Genomic DNA, 12,667 nt, shown 5'->3' with positions numbered 1-12,667 from the left:
TAACACAATCACGAGACTATTATTCTTCACTTTTGAGGAAACTAAGAGAAATCATCAAAATCAAGAGGCAGGGCAAGATCAGCAAATGCATCATCCTCCTTCTGCAAATCAGTTCTGGTGCATAATGTGTATTTTACCAGATCAAAAGTGCAAGCATGTGGCTACTAAATCCACTAGTGACGGGACGATTTCATTACTTTTCCCGATTCCGTATTAAATTTCCAATTCTTTATATAAATCTCTAAATATTTAACTATGGAGTTGCTATTTTTGCCCTTATTGCTGTAAATTTTTATATTTCCGGCGCAAATATTTACCTAAATGTAAAAATACACTTGTGGGAGATAATCTGATTTTACTTCTACAGGTAGTTGGGAATCAATAAATATTTATCATTATTACCAGCAATGGAAGGTTTTGCTTCAAATAAAATCAAATAAAAAGGACAATTAAAAAAAATCGTTTTCGCATCGGAAAATAGAAAAATAAAATTTTGATTCCAATACCACCAAATGTTCCGATTTTTCCGATTAATCGTCCCAACACTAAAATCTACCTCTATGCCCCTACTCACCTCACCTTGCACCCTCTGACTTCTCTTCCAAGCCATGAATTTCTTTTTAAAAAGAAAGCATTTCCCAGATGATGTAACTTTGATTTTTGAAGTCACGTTATGATTAGATGACCAACTTGGGATGGTCTACAAAAGCGGTTTCCAGAGTAGCATAAAAATTTGAATAAATGCATAACTCTTTGTGGGTACTCTGTAGAGTTAAACTAATAATCGTGCCAAATTTCGTTACTCTACTATGAAAAGTGGGTCGGGGCATTACTTATTCAACGCCCCCTCACATTCCATTTTTTGTCATTCAATTTGCAATGCTTGTGGGGTGTGCAGCAGAACGCCACATAAAAAACAAACTTTTTTCTTTCAAAAAATAAATGCAGGTTTGACTTAAAGGTTCGTTTTATTTTCTGTTGTACAATTCAGAGATAAAATTATTTCAGCTCAAACTCCTTACCGTATTTAAGTTTAAGAACCTAATTATACCAATCCTACCTGAGAAACGTATCATTAACTAGTCCTTGTTCAGAATTTAACACATTTCAAAAAACAAAACTACAGAAAAATCTTTGATTTATGTACCTTTCACAAAACAAGATTATAATCAGCCTTGTAATGGCTACAATTTACTATTAAAATCATAAAAAAAATCATTTAAAAATTCATGCTCCGATTAATCATTTCAAAATGATTTTTTTTATAAAAAAAATACTTAATATATATGATTTTTGAAATCTGACATTTCCATGACAGGCATGCACATTATAAAGATTTTTCTGTATTTTTGTTTTTTTAATAAGATTGAATTTTGGATAAGAACTTAATCTTATGGAAACCAGAACGAGCAAGGCACCGATTGTTTTAAAAGAGAATCACAACATAATTCATAATAGAACAACAGACAAACCTGAAACTGGGACAAGTTAACAATGTAAAAACTACTTCGACAAGAAATCAACACTGAAATTAAAATATCTTTTTTTTTACAACATTAAACAAGGACAAAAATGCTGGAAATATAAAAATCACATCTACTTTTATTTGCATGAACTGAAAACAAAAGTTTAATTTTTTTTTTAAATAAGTCCAAAATTGGTTTGTTATTGAGATGAATACATGAATTGATATAAAATAAACATTTTTAAAATGCAAGATGAAAAAAAAATGTTTTGATATTTTAAAAGAAAAAAAGTATTTAAAATGAACGTAAAAGAATTATTGGAACTAAAGTTTTTTGAAATTTGATACACAAATTGCAACATTTTAAAAACTTTTAAAACTTGACCCCCCCCTCCACACACACGCAAATGTGTCTAATGCAACAAACATGCACAAAGCCAGCACAAAACATGAGCACAATTTGAAACCGGCAAATGTTAATATAAATCACATTATAAAAGACAGTAAGCCATAAAATTACATGGGATGGCAAAAACATTCTGGTCTGCAAATGGAAAAATATCCTTAGAGTTATCTCCCTTGTCCATCTTTACTTGAATGGCTTACAGAAATGTATAAACTTTGGGGGAAGAACTATCACTACTACTACTACTACTACAATTATTAGTAATATTACTACTATTAAGTATTATTAGTATTATAGTTATTAGTATTAATCATTATTATCATTACTACTATTAAAACTATTATTAGCATTATTATTATTACTATTACAATAATTTAAGATTAAATTTCAAACAAGTGTGTATATAATATATCATTATTAGTTATCATTCCAAAACCATAAGATATATTAAATTCACACGCATAGTATTTTATTCATATGTTCATGTAGTATGTCTTACACATGTTTCATTAAATAGTAGATTTCCACCAAACAACTTATCAGAGACGGGTGTTCCTTGGAAAAACCAGTTGGAGAGTTGGGGTTTGTTTGGGGGGGGGGGGGATCCTTGGAAAAAATTGGGTTACAAGGAGAAAAAGAAAACATCTAAAAACATTACATATATATATATATATATATATATATATATAAAATTAATTTTTTTTTTTTTTAGATGTTTCTTTCCCTTGCAGCCCATTTGAAAATACAGAGATTTGGAGGATTCTTGGTAGATAACAATTTTTCCACGCTTGTCTGTAAAAGTTTTCTATTTGTAATTTTTCAATCAATTGAAACGTCACACAATGAAACATGAGAAAAGTGAAGTGGAATTTTAGATTCCGTTTCGTGACATGTTGATCCCATTCTCCCTTTACGTGCTCGAATTTCATTTGCTTCTCGAGGAGACTAAATACAAGGGCATGTGTTAAGTTGAAAGGCCAGTGCACTAAGATTAGCACACTTTAATGGAATATGTTCTGATGAACTCATTGCACTTGTATCCCCCCCCGTCCTCGATGTACATATTCTCTAGAAACCCTTCAGCAATAAAATCCTAACCCTTCACTGTTGCGGTCTTTAGATGCCGGAAAGTCTTACTTTAATAGATTTTTCTCCTCATACTGCTACCCTTTGGAATTCCCTCCTTGCTTCCTGCTTCTTTAACTGTTTTGACATGCAGAAACTTAAATGCAAAGTAAACAGAAATCTTGCACATCTTATATAGTCCCCTGTAACCATGGTCTCAGGATTCGTACAGATTTTCAATGTCCATTTTCAAGAACTTTTCAAAGTTTTTCAAGGCCTTCTTCAGACAAAATCAAGTTTTTAAAACAAAAACTGGAGTTTGTCCAAGGGAAGAAACAATTAGAGTAGTATGGTTTTCTGACAATTTAGGGACCTCTACAGTGAAGGGGTGTGATTTTGTTGCTTAGAAGGCTTGTCGGAAGTATGTACGTCAAGGGGGCATAAGTGTAATTAGTTCATCAGAGAACATTCCATTAAAATATTTGTAAAACAGGCACAGGGATGCAACATTGTGGTGATGGGACAGGAGCTGGAGCTTAGTTGACATTGCAGGACCTGTCAGATCGGACTCTTTTTTGGATCTGGGGATAGATGCACAAACCCAGATGAACAACAATAGTCCATGCATGGGCAAATAGTGGCTTTGTAGAGGTACAGGATACTCCTCTCAGGTGTGAGAAACATTCTAGTATGGTAGAGGGAACCCACCTACTTTGTAGCAGTCTTCACACTGTCCTCAATGTGTTTGTTCCAGCTCATACTGACTGTGAATGTTAAGCCAAGGAGTTTAAAGGAAGAACTCAGATAGGGTGTTATTAGTTGTGGCTATTGATGGTTGGGAGGGCTTCTTTTAACTGTTAAAGAAGAGCAGCTTAGTCTTAGTAGCATTAAATGTTACCATCCATGAGTATTTCTTAATTAGTATAGCAGGGATGAGATCACACTTATTTGCCTTACAAGTGTCAATATGCCTTACAAGACATGAGAAGAGGTGATTTTCAGATCAAGTGTGGCTTCAATCCGCATATGGTAATTGGGGGGGGGGGGGTCTAAGGTGGAGATGACAGCAAATTGCGGGGCAAGCAGTATCGCTTTCTCAGCTGCCATGCATGCGACTTTCTGATTGTTGGATAGTGGAGGAATTACTGATCATTCTTCATTTGCTACACGATTATAAATTTTCTAGAAATCACAAGTTCCTATTAATATCTTCTGTGATTCTATGCGTTTCCTGGTTATTTCAGCACACCTTCTGAAAATAATAGATAAAGTAATTGTTCTGAAATTTTCAATAAACGCTTCTCTATTAAACACAAAAGAAATAAAATGTTGAAATAAATATGAGAACACTCCCTTGTGGAATCTGGTTGGAATGACCTACCAACATAAAAGACACATGAATAAATTTGAAAGCTCAGTCTCAATAACTGAACACGTTAGTTTCCTCCCCCACCCGCTCCAGGCAGACCATTTTGCCAGCAAGCAGTTATTAATAACAAACAGGTTTTCAGGGAGTTTTTTTTAATTTCAATTCAGGCATAAACAAACAAAAGAAATGCATGATGTCACAGTTGTCAGACAATTGTAAGTATCATTCTTACAAGAAACTAAGAAATCCTTTGCAGGGTTGAAGAAACCATTGTTGAAGAAGCTGGAGGAGGAGGAAGAAGAGGAGGAGGTGACAGCGGACATCATCAGGTCACCATTGCCATCAATCGACGTGCTGGACATGCTCGTATCCAAGGCGTCTTCAACTGAGGAAGATGAGCAGGAAGAGTTGGAGAAGACGAAAAGACATTCTTTGTTGGAGAAGAGTTTTAGTCTTTTTTTTTTTTCAGCATTTGACAAACAATATTTCAAGAAAGACAAGAGGCAGATAACAAAAAAAAAAAAAAAAAAAAAAAAAAAAAAAAGGTGCTCATCTAGATTGGTGACTTTTCAAGTCAACATATTTTTTTAGGTGAAAACATTATGTACTTACATATGTTGAAATTAGTATAAATTTAAAAAATTACGAAAAATGACCCAGTAGAAAAAAAGTAAAAATGAAAATTATGTTTTAATGGTGGAGAGTTTGCAAGATTCAGAGGGAGGTAACTGCAATCAATAATTTTGGCTAAATAAATACATACCGCCATTTTTAAACACAAGATCTCTGAACATTATTGTGTCTGAGTTTTTATTTAAAATACTTCAAGCACATTATCTACTGGATAATTTTTATTTTCAGAATTCATACTAATTTTGACATGATATAGAAGTATGTAATAATATTTTAATTTGAAATGCATTGGTTTTAAAAAATCATTAATCTACAGAAGCGCCAAATTAAAAAAAAAAAAATAGTCGACATACAATAGCCACGCTCCCTTCCACACACACTCTAAAACTTAATTTTTTTTTTTTTTTTTTTTTTTTTTTTTAAATCGTCAGAATGGAAAAAATTCAGATCATAAAAATTGAAGAATATTAAAGATTTAAATGGAAGGACCGATTGGTCATTTTATAAATATGGTGAGAAGTATCCTTATTTTTTTTTTAAATGTAACTTTTTAGAATAAAGGTTAACTTGCATGATCTATCAGCTAAGCAATACCTTATTGGAAAATGTCACAAATGAATGCTGTTTAATTTAGTTAACGAACCACCTCTCTCATCTTGAAATATTGAACAGATATATATATTTTTTTAAGAGGAAAATTTAGAATCCAATAATTTGGTGTTTGATCAAACATGTTCAAGAAAAACAAAACTTTAATAATTTTTTACATTATTTTTCTTTAAATGTGGGTATATTTCAGTTTACTGTCATTCCTACAACAAATTCTATAGCTTCTAAGAATGATTTCCCAAGTGATTTTGACAATAAAAGACTCCCTTCAAATTGATAATATAAAACCTAATGACTTGAATTAGCATTAAATAATAAAACAACCAAACAAAAATTCATTTTGAGATTATATAAAGCGTTTCTGTCATTTTCATGATTCATAAAATCTTTTTCTAGAAAGTTCCAGTTGTCTCCCTTTCAAATATTTTAGACCTATAAACCTGCATCAATCATTAGTTCAAAAATATATATATGGTCAACCCGTATTATATGCATTCTTTGAACTACTGTTCTCATCTTGAATGTTATTTTCACAATGCTTCAGTCAATGTAACCTTCGACCTTATTCAGGTGTATCTTGTTAAACTCGAATTTGCACAGAATTCGAAACAGAACCATTTATTTAATTCAATTTTTATTCTTCATTTTCTCTAGTTATCATCTACATCTTTTTCTCTTATGAAATATTGGCTCGGCCCTACTGCTGTCCTACTCAGTACTCCTCTTTTATCTTTGACATTTTTCTAATGCTCCCATTCCCTCTTCTTTCATTGCAACCCCCTCCAACTTTTCCATTTCTAACCTAAAATGTATATAAAAAAGGTGCTATCTATTTTACCCATACCTCCCTGTATAATGCTGCCGTTTTCTCCTCTTCTGATAAGAAGCATTTAGTTTTGAAATGCCATGGCCTAAAGAGGGTTTCCCCACTTTATATTTCCTCTCAATTCTTGCGATCATCTTTAACCTTATCGACATAATAATGTAAAAAAGTTCTAATGTAACTTTATTCCTTATCTTATCTTTTCTAATAACTTGTTCCTCTTAATCGGGTAGAGCTTTATCTATCCAGAGACGTGTTTGATTTTTTCTCTCTCTCTCTCTCTCTATATATATATATTTGTGGGTGTATGCCTAAGTATATACATGTATTTGTACACATCCAAAATATGGGATGACTATTCAGATCTAAGGGAGACAACCTTCCTAACTTCCAAGAGGAATTAAATCATTAAAAACAAAAATCAACATCTTGTATAGTCCATATTTATCACAGTATATAGATGTTAGTGTTGGGACAATTAATCAAAAGTAATAAAAATCAGAAATGTGTACCTATTTTCCAATGCCAAAAGCAATTCTTTTACATTTTTTTCTTATTTTTGTTTAAAAGTTAATGTTTAATTACTGGTACTATCTATAAAATAATGATAAAATCTATAGATTGTATTGGAATCAGAAGTTTAGAACAGAACCAGTAATTGCATTGGAATTGAGAAAAAAATATTGGAATCATCCCATCACTAATAGACATACAAATACACACATGGAGAGAAATCAAGAAAGTTTTAAAAAAGTTAACTACAACAATCGTTTTACAAATTGCATTGAAATTGAGAAAAGTCTTATATTTTCTGATCTGCTTATTCAGCCACAAATCTCATATTAAAGAAATAGAACGGATCAGTGAAAACATTGTTGTAAACAGCAGAAAGAAAGCATTTTTTAAACTCATTTTCAGTTTTCAGTTGCATCGTAAAAAGCAAGAGACAAGTTAAGCAATAAGTGCAAATAAACGGAAAAGACAAAGTTGGCTAAAATCCAAAATTAGTTATGGAAGCTTCATCTCTAACAATGTTGAGGAAAAGATCCTTAGTTCAAGCAAAAAAGTAAGATTTGAAGAAAATCTTTCCGAAAAAAAAAAAAAAAAAAAAAAAAAAAAAAAAAAAAATGATCAGAAGACAAATATTTAACAGCAAGTTTCTTCTGTGAATCCGATGCTTAAAACGATGATCTTTGATCAAAAGATACGAGAATTCTTATTACACACAATCTAAAAGAATATATAGTAGGAATATCCAGATCAAATTCTTTGAAATATTTTACAAATCTTCCTCTCTAAATATCCTAAGAAATTCATTCTTTTTACCATTATTTCTGTATTAATAAAATTTGTTTAAATTTTTAGAGTAAGGTGGTTTAAATTTTGTAATTTATTAAAAAAAATATATGAATTTAATTTTATTTAGAAAGCACAAAAAAGCAGCTTGAAAGATAAGCAATATTATATTTTGACAAAAATTGTTGGCAAAAATAAATTTTTTTAAATACAAGAAAAAATTTGAAACAAATTTTGAATTTAAGGATTTTAATCGGAAAGAGAAGAAGGGGGCAGGAAAGGAAAGAGAGAAGGAGGGGGCAGGAAAGGAAAGAGAGAAGGAGGGGGCAGGAAAGGAAAGAGAGAAGGAGGGGGCAGGAAAGGAAAGAGAGAAGGAGGGGGCAGGAAGGTAACAGAGAGGGGCAGCGGGAAGGAAAGAGAGCGGGGGGAAGGAAAGAAAGAGTGGAAGAAAGAAAGAGAGATAGAAGGAGGGGGCGGGAAGGAAAGAGAGATAGAAGGAGGGGGCGGGAAGGAAAAAGAGATAGAAGGAGGGGGCGGGAAGGAAAGAGAGATAGAAGGAGGGGGCGGGAAGGAAAGAGAGATAGAAGGAGGGGGCGGGAAGGAAAGAGAGATAGAAGGAGGGGGCGGGAAGGAAAGAGAGATAGAAGGAGGGGGCGGGAAGGAAAGAGAGATAGAAGGAGGGGGCGGGAAGGAAAGAGAGATAGAAGGAGGGGGCGGGAAGGAAAGAGAGATAGAAGGAGGGGGCGGGAAGGAAAGAGAGATAGAAGGAGGGGGCGGGAAGGAAAGAGAGATAGAAGGAGGGGGCGGGAAGGAAAGAGAGATAGAAGGAGGGGGCGGGAAGGAAAGAGAGATAGAAGGAGGGGGCGGGAAGGAAAGAGAGATAGAAGGAGGGGGCGGGAAGGAAAGAGAGATAGAAGGAGGGGGCGGGAAGGAAAGAGAGATAGAAGGAGGGGGCGGGAAGGAAAGAGAGATAGAAGGAGGGGGCGGGAAGGAAAGAGAGATAGAAGGAGGGGGCGGGAAGGAAAGAGAGATAGAAGGAGGGGGCAGGAAGGGAAGAAATGAAAGGATGAGAAAGAAGAAGAAATGGAGAAGCAAAGAGAAAGGGAGAAAGAAGCAAAGGGAAACACTAAGAGTGTTTGTGAGGGAAAATGAAAGAAGGAGAAAGAGAGAAAGGAGATATAAGAAAGGAGAAAAATGAAGGGGGTTAGGGTATGGTAAAAAGGAGATACAAGTATTTAACAGAGTAAATCGAATATCTAATTTACATAATTTGAAAATTTTAATAGAAATGATTTTATTTTCATGTAACTGAAGCTTTCAATACGTCATCATGTGAAAGCCATTAAAAAAACATAAAAAACATTTTGAAATGTGTTCATAAAACTATTAAATATTTTCTAGTATTAGTAACTAATGTTTGTTTTGTTTAGTAAAAACAACACTTGTTAACACAGAATAACTACCAAATGGCTGACCTGAAAATAGCAGATCAAAATTTTATGAGCAATGAATGTTACAGCCATTTGTTTTTTGTTTTTCTGGCATGCTTCTGTATCTAAGTGCTTGGCCTGAAAAACTACACTCACTAAAATAAGCAACAAATTAAAAACTTTGAAATAAAATGAACACAAAGCCATGAGATACACTAGGGTGACCTGCTCTAAGAGCATAAAACCATGCACGGATAAATATAATTGTTGTGTAAGATTAAGTACCCACTCCCATGAACCATTAAAAAATGGTCGCATCTTTCTTATAAATTCACTGTCAGATAGTGTGCCAACTTCTGAATTCTTTGATCGAATATTTGACTTTCTCTTATTTTCTACTAGCAGGAACCGTTTCCCGGCGTTGCCCTGGGTAACATAGAAGAATGCTCACTAAAAGAAACATTATGAAGTATTCTTTTTAAATGAATTCATGCATTATGAAGTAGTCAGTAGGGACCTCCATTGCTCATCATAGAATCAGTGATGTCATAATTTAGTGTGTACTTTATGAAACTATAGACATTTTTGTTGTCTTGCTCCCCCCTCCCAATTAATTTTTTGTAAGAATTATATTTCAGTAATAAATTCCAAGTACTGGGAGTTGATTTAAAACAACCCTCTACTTTATTCAAACAGCTTCACATGACATTTTAGACAATGGATGCTAAAAAAAAAAAATAGTTATGGGAGAGATTATAGATTGCCTTTATCTGATTGGATGTGCTTTTTGTCAAGAAAATACAGATCAACCTGTCAGGATTTTTAAACAATTTCAATTGATGTTTTAATGTTGTATTTCTGTTATGTTTTTAAAAAATGACATGAAATATAACAGTATACCTTTACTGATGGTGACGATGATGAAGGATTCGTTGTTAGATGGGGGATGCACGCACAGGAATTCGTTGTGTTGATTCTTCTTGTACTCAAATCATCAATCAACAACGAAATCCTTTTCGGCTGTTATTATATAAGCATTTGAAATGGCATTGTTACTGTAGCCACTACCCAAGGGCATTTTATTCAGCCGGTGCCGTTTCACCGAATTGACCTAACTGATTACACCTGTGTAACCTTTGGCCAAAAATTACCTTTCAAACATACTTTCAAAATTTTTTTTTTTTTTTTGGCAATTGATAAAGTTTGTTGTTTCTTCCTATGCAGGTGCCTGTATTAGGTTCATAATTTTTATTCAAATGATCTTTTGGTACATTTGATAATTATTTTATGTCTTTTTTTTTGTTGTTTTTGCATTTGTCACCAGTTGTACATTTATCAAAATGATTTCACAATAAACAAGGCCTAAGTATTAAACAAGATGTCAGGTTCATAATTTTATTCAAATGACCTTTTGATACATTTGATAATTATTTTATTGCTTTTTGCATTTGGCCAGACCGTGATCAATGTAAATATAGAGTCAAACCCTCAGATTGAAAAAATGATGTCGCACCTAAAATTCTAGCAAGCAAGATCTGTCGAACAGTTAGACTATCGATAATAAAAGCCTTTTTACTATATTTTTAGTTATTACTAACATTTGTGGCCAGTTTTCTAACATGGTTACATTTTCTAATTTTTTTTTCTTTTTATAAAAGTCGATCTTTCCTCAAATTTTATGCATTATATTTATACATATAATAAAAAAATGCATTTCATTTTTTTCTCTCTCTCAATCTTAAAACCACGAATTTAGTGTTAAAACGAACTAATAAAATAGATAATTTCTTTTTACATAAAATATAGTTTTCATTTTAAGAACAAACCACAATATTTTGCAAATATATAAGCATTTGTGTGCATATATTTAATAGTATCAAAATACATATAGCAAGTGAACAACTCAAACGTTTGTTTCTTTCTGTTCAAAGAAAATGTTAAGAATTCCTTGTGATCAGTATACTTTATATTACTGCAGGTCTCATCAGGACTCTAAAATGAATTAAAAATAATTATCTCAAAAAAGACTGAGCAAAAAAAAATTTGCATAAAAAAAAAAAGTTATACTTAAGGATGTCATTTATTATTCTCCCCAATTTTAACAGCTACTCCTCCACCCCAACACAATTGCAAAACCTGTGCACCTTTAGATCACATGTAAAGTTTAAGGCTTCTTCATTTTCACCACACTCATGTCCCCGACGAGCTTACACATACTTAATTCTACAGCAGTTCTTTCTAAGATTCCAGTTTATTTTCATATTGTAGATAAAACTTTCGTATTTCGTTATCGTTTCCCTTTTAGTTCTGCTTAACCCAGCATCATTGGAGGACACAGACTTCTACTAAGGTTGTTTCTTTCTACTTTGAGTCTTTATTTTTCTTCAAAGTAATCACTTTGAGAAAGTCTTTGAACAATAAAGACAAAACATTGATGAACAGAAACAATTTACAATTTTCCAGTTTTCAGAAAATAATTTTTAGTGGTAAAACGCATCCAATTTACCAACAGTTATCTCCCTTTGGGGGGGGGGAGCTTCAATGTACATTGTATAAATACATGTGTTTTCCTCCCCCACCACACACAAAAAAAAAAAAAAAAAAGGTCAGAATGTATGCAAAAAAAATAAATTTCTCATAGCAATATGCTAAAAGTTCTCATCGCAATCAAGAATTTTTTTCTGTCTTAAAAATCTTTGAATACATGAAAATTTTCTAAGAATAGTTTTAAAGCTGGAAATGACATTTTATTCAACAGTTTAAAGGCTTTCAAATTTCGAAAGGGCAAAAACATTCATACTTTTTTTGTTCAACTAACAAAAAATTAAAATGGCCGATTTGTTCATGAAGAAACCAAAATATCTTAATAAATTTAATTTCGTAAATTTTTTAAATAGAATTTTAAAAAATTTTAATACTTTACCATAGCATGTTTGTAATTGTAATAAATTTAAGAAAATAATGTGCAAGTCATATAAACACGAGAAACACGCACACATAAGTGATCACAAAATTTGGTTCTGTTCCATAATTCAACCAAATAAAAAAAAAACTAAAATACAATTAACTCTTTATGATGCATGTACATATTACCTAATGAAAATTTCATATTCCAAAAATCATCAATTGATTAAGTATTTTTTTAAATATAAATTTTTTTTTTACGATTTTTAACGATTAATAGTATATAGTAGCAATTATAAGGCTGATTTTAAAATTTCTGTTGTATGAATCGAGTTGTCTCCCTTTATTAATTATGGTGGATCAAGACCCATCATTCTCGCATCTTCACAAAATTTGATTTTCTTAGTTAAAAAACTACTAGATCAATTTATGTAATTTTTGAAATATGACATTTGTGTTCAGATTTTTCTGTATTTTTTATTGTTTTAATTAGGTTAAATTCTGGATATGCACCAAAAATTTTATTATGATGATGAAATCTTATTTTGCAAGAACATTTATCTCCCTTAGATAAAAATTTCTCAACAAGCAACAAATTATTTCACTTGGTTGATATAATCCTCAGACTATAAATAACAGAATCTTCAAACTATAAACGATATAAAGT

At 32.2% G+C, this 12,667-nt stretch overlaps 1 protein-coding gene across 4 annotated transcripts in view; it reads right to left on the bottom strand.

The window, feature by feature from the left end:
* LOC145276696 (myotubularin-related protein 10-B-like) overlaps nucleotides 1–12,667 on the bottom strand; it is a 175,098-nt gene that overhangs the window by 53,484 nt on the left and 108,947 nt on the right. For 2 of the 4 annotated variants that reach the window (XM_080127884.1, XM_080127885.1), the window contains one exon: nucleotides 4,538–4,690. The exons of the other annotated variants lie outside the window; for them this stretch is intronic. In XM_080127884.1, coding sequence (XP_079984010.1) covers nucleotides 4,538–4,690 — 153 coding nt within the window. The remainder of the gene's footprint in view (nucleotides 1–4,537; nucleotides 4,691–12,667) is intronic. 4 annotated transcript variants of the gene reach the window in all.

This window comes from Euprymna scolopes, chromosome 5 (assembly GCF_053919585.1).
Source record: "Euprymna scolopes isolate OS-2025 chromosome 5, ASM5391958v1, whole genome shotgun sequence".
Classification (NCBI taxonomy): domain Eukaryota; kingdom Metazoa; phylum Mollusca; class Cephalopoda; order Sepiida; family Sepiolidae; genus Euprymna; species Euprymna scolopes.
This window is presented reverse-complemented; position numbering and strand designations above follow the sequence as displayed.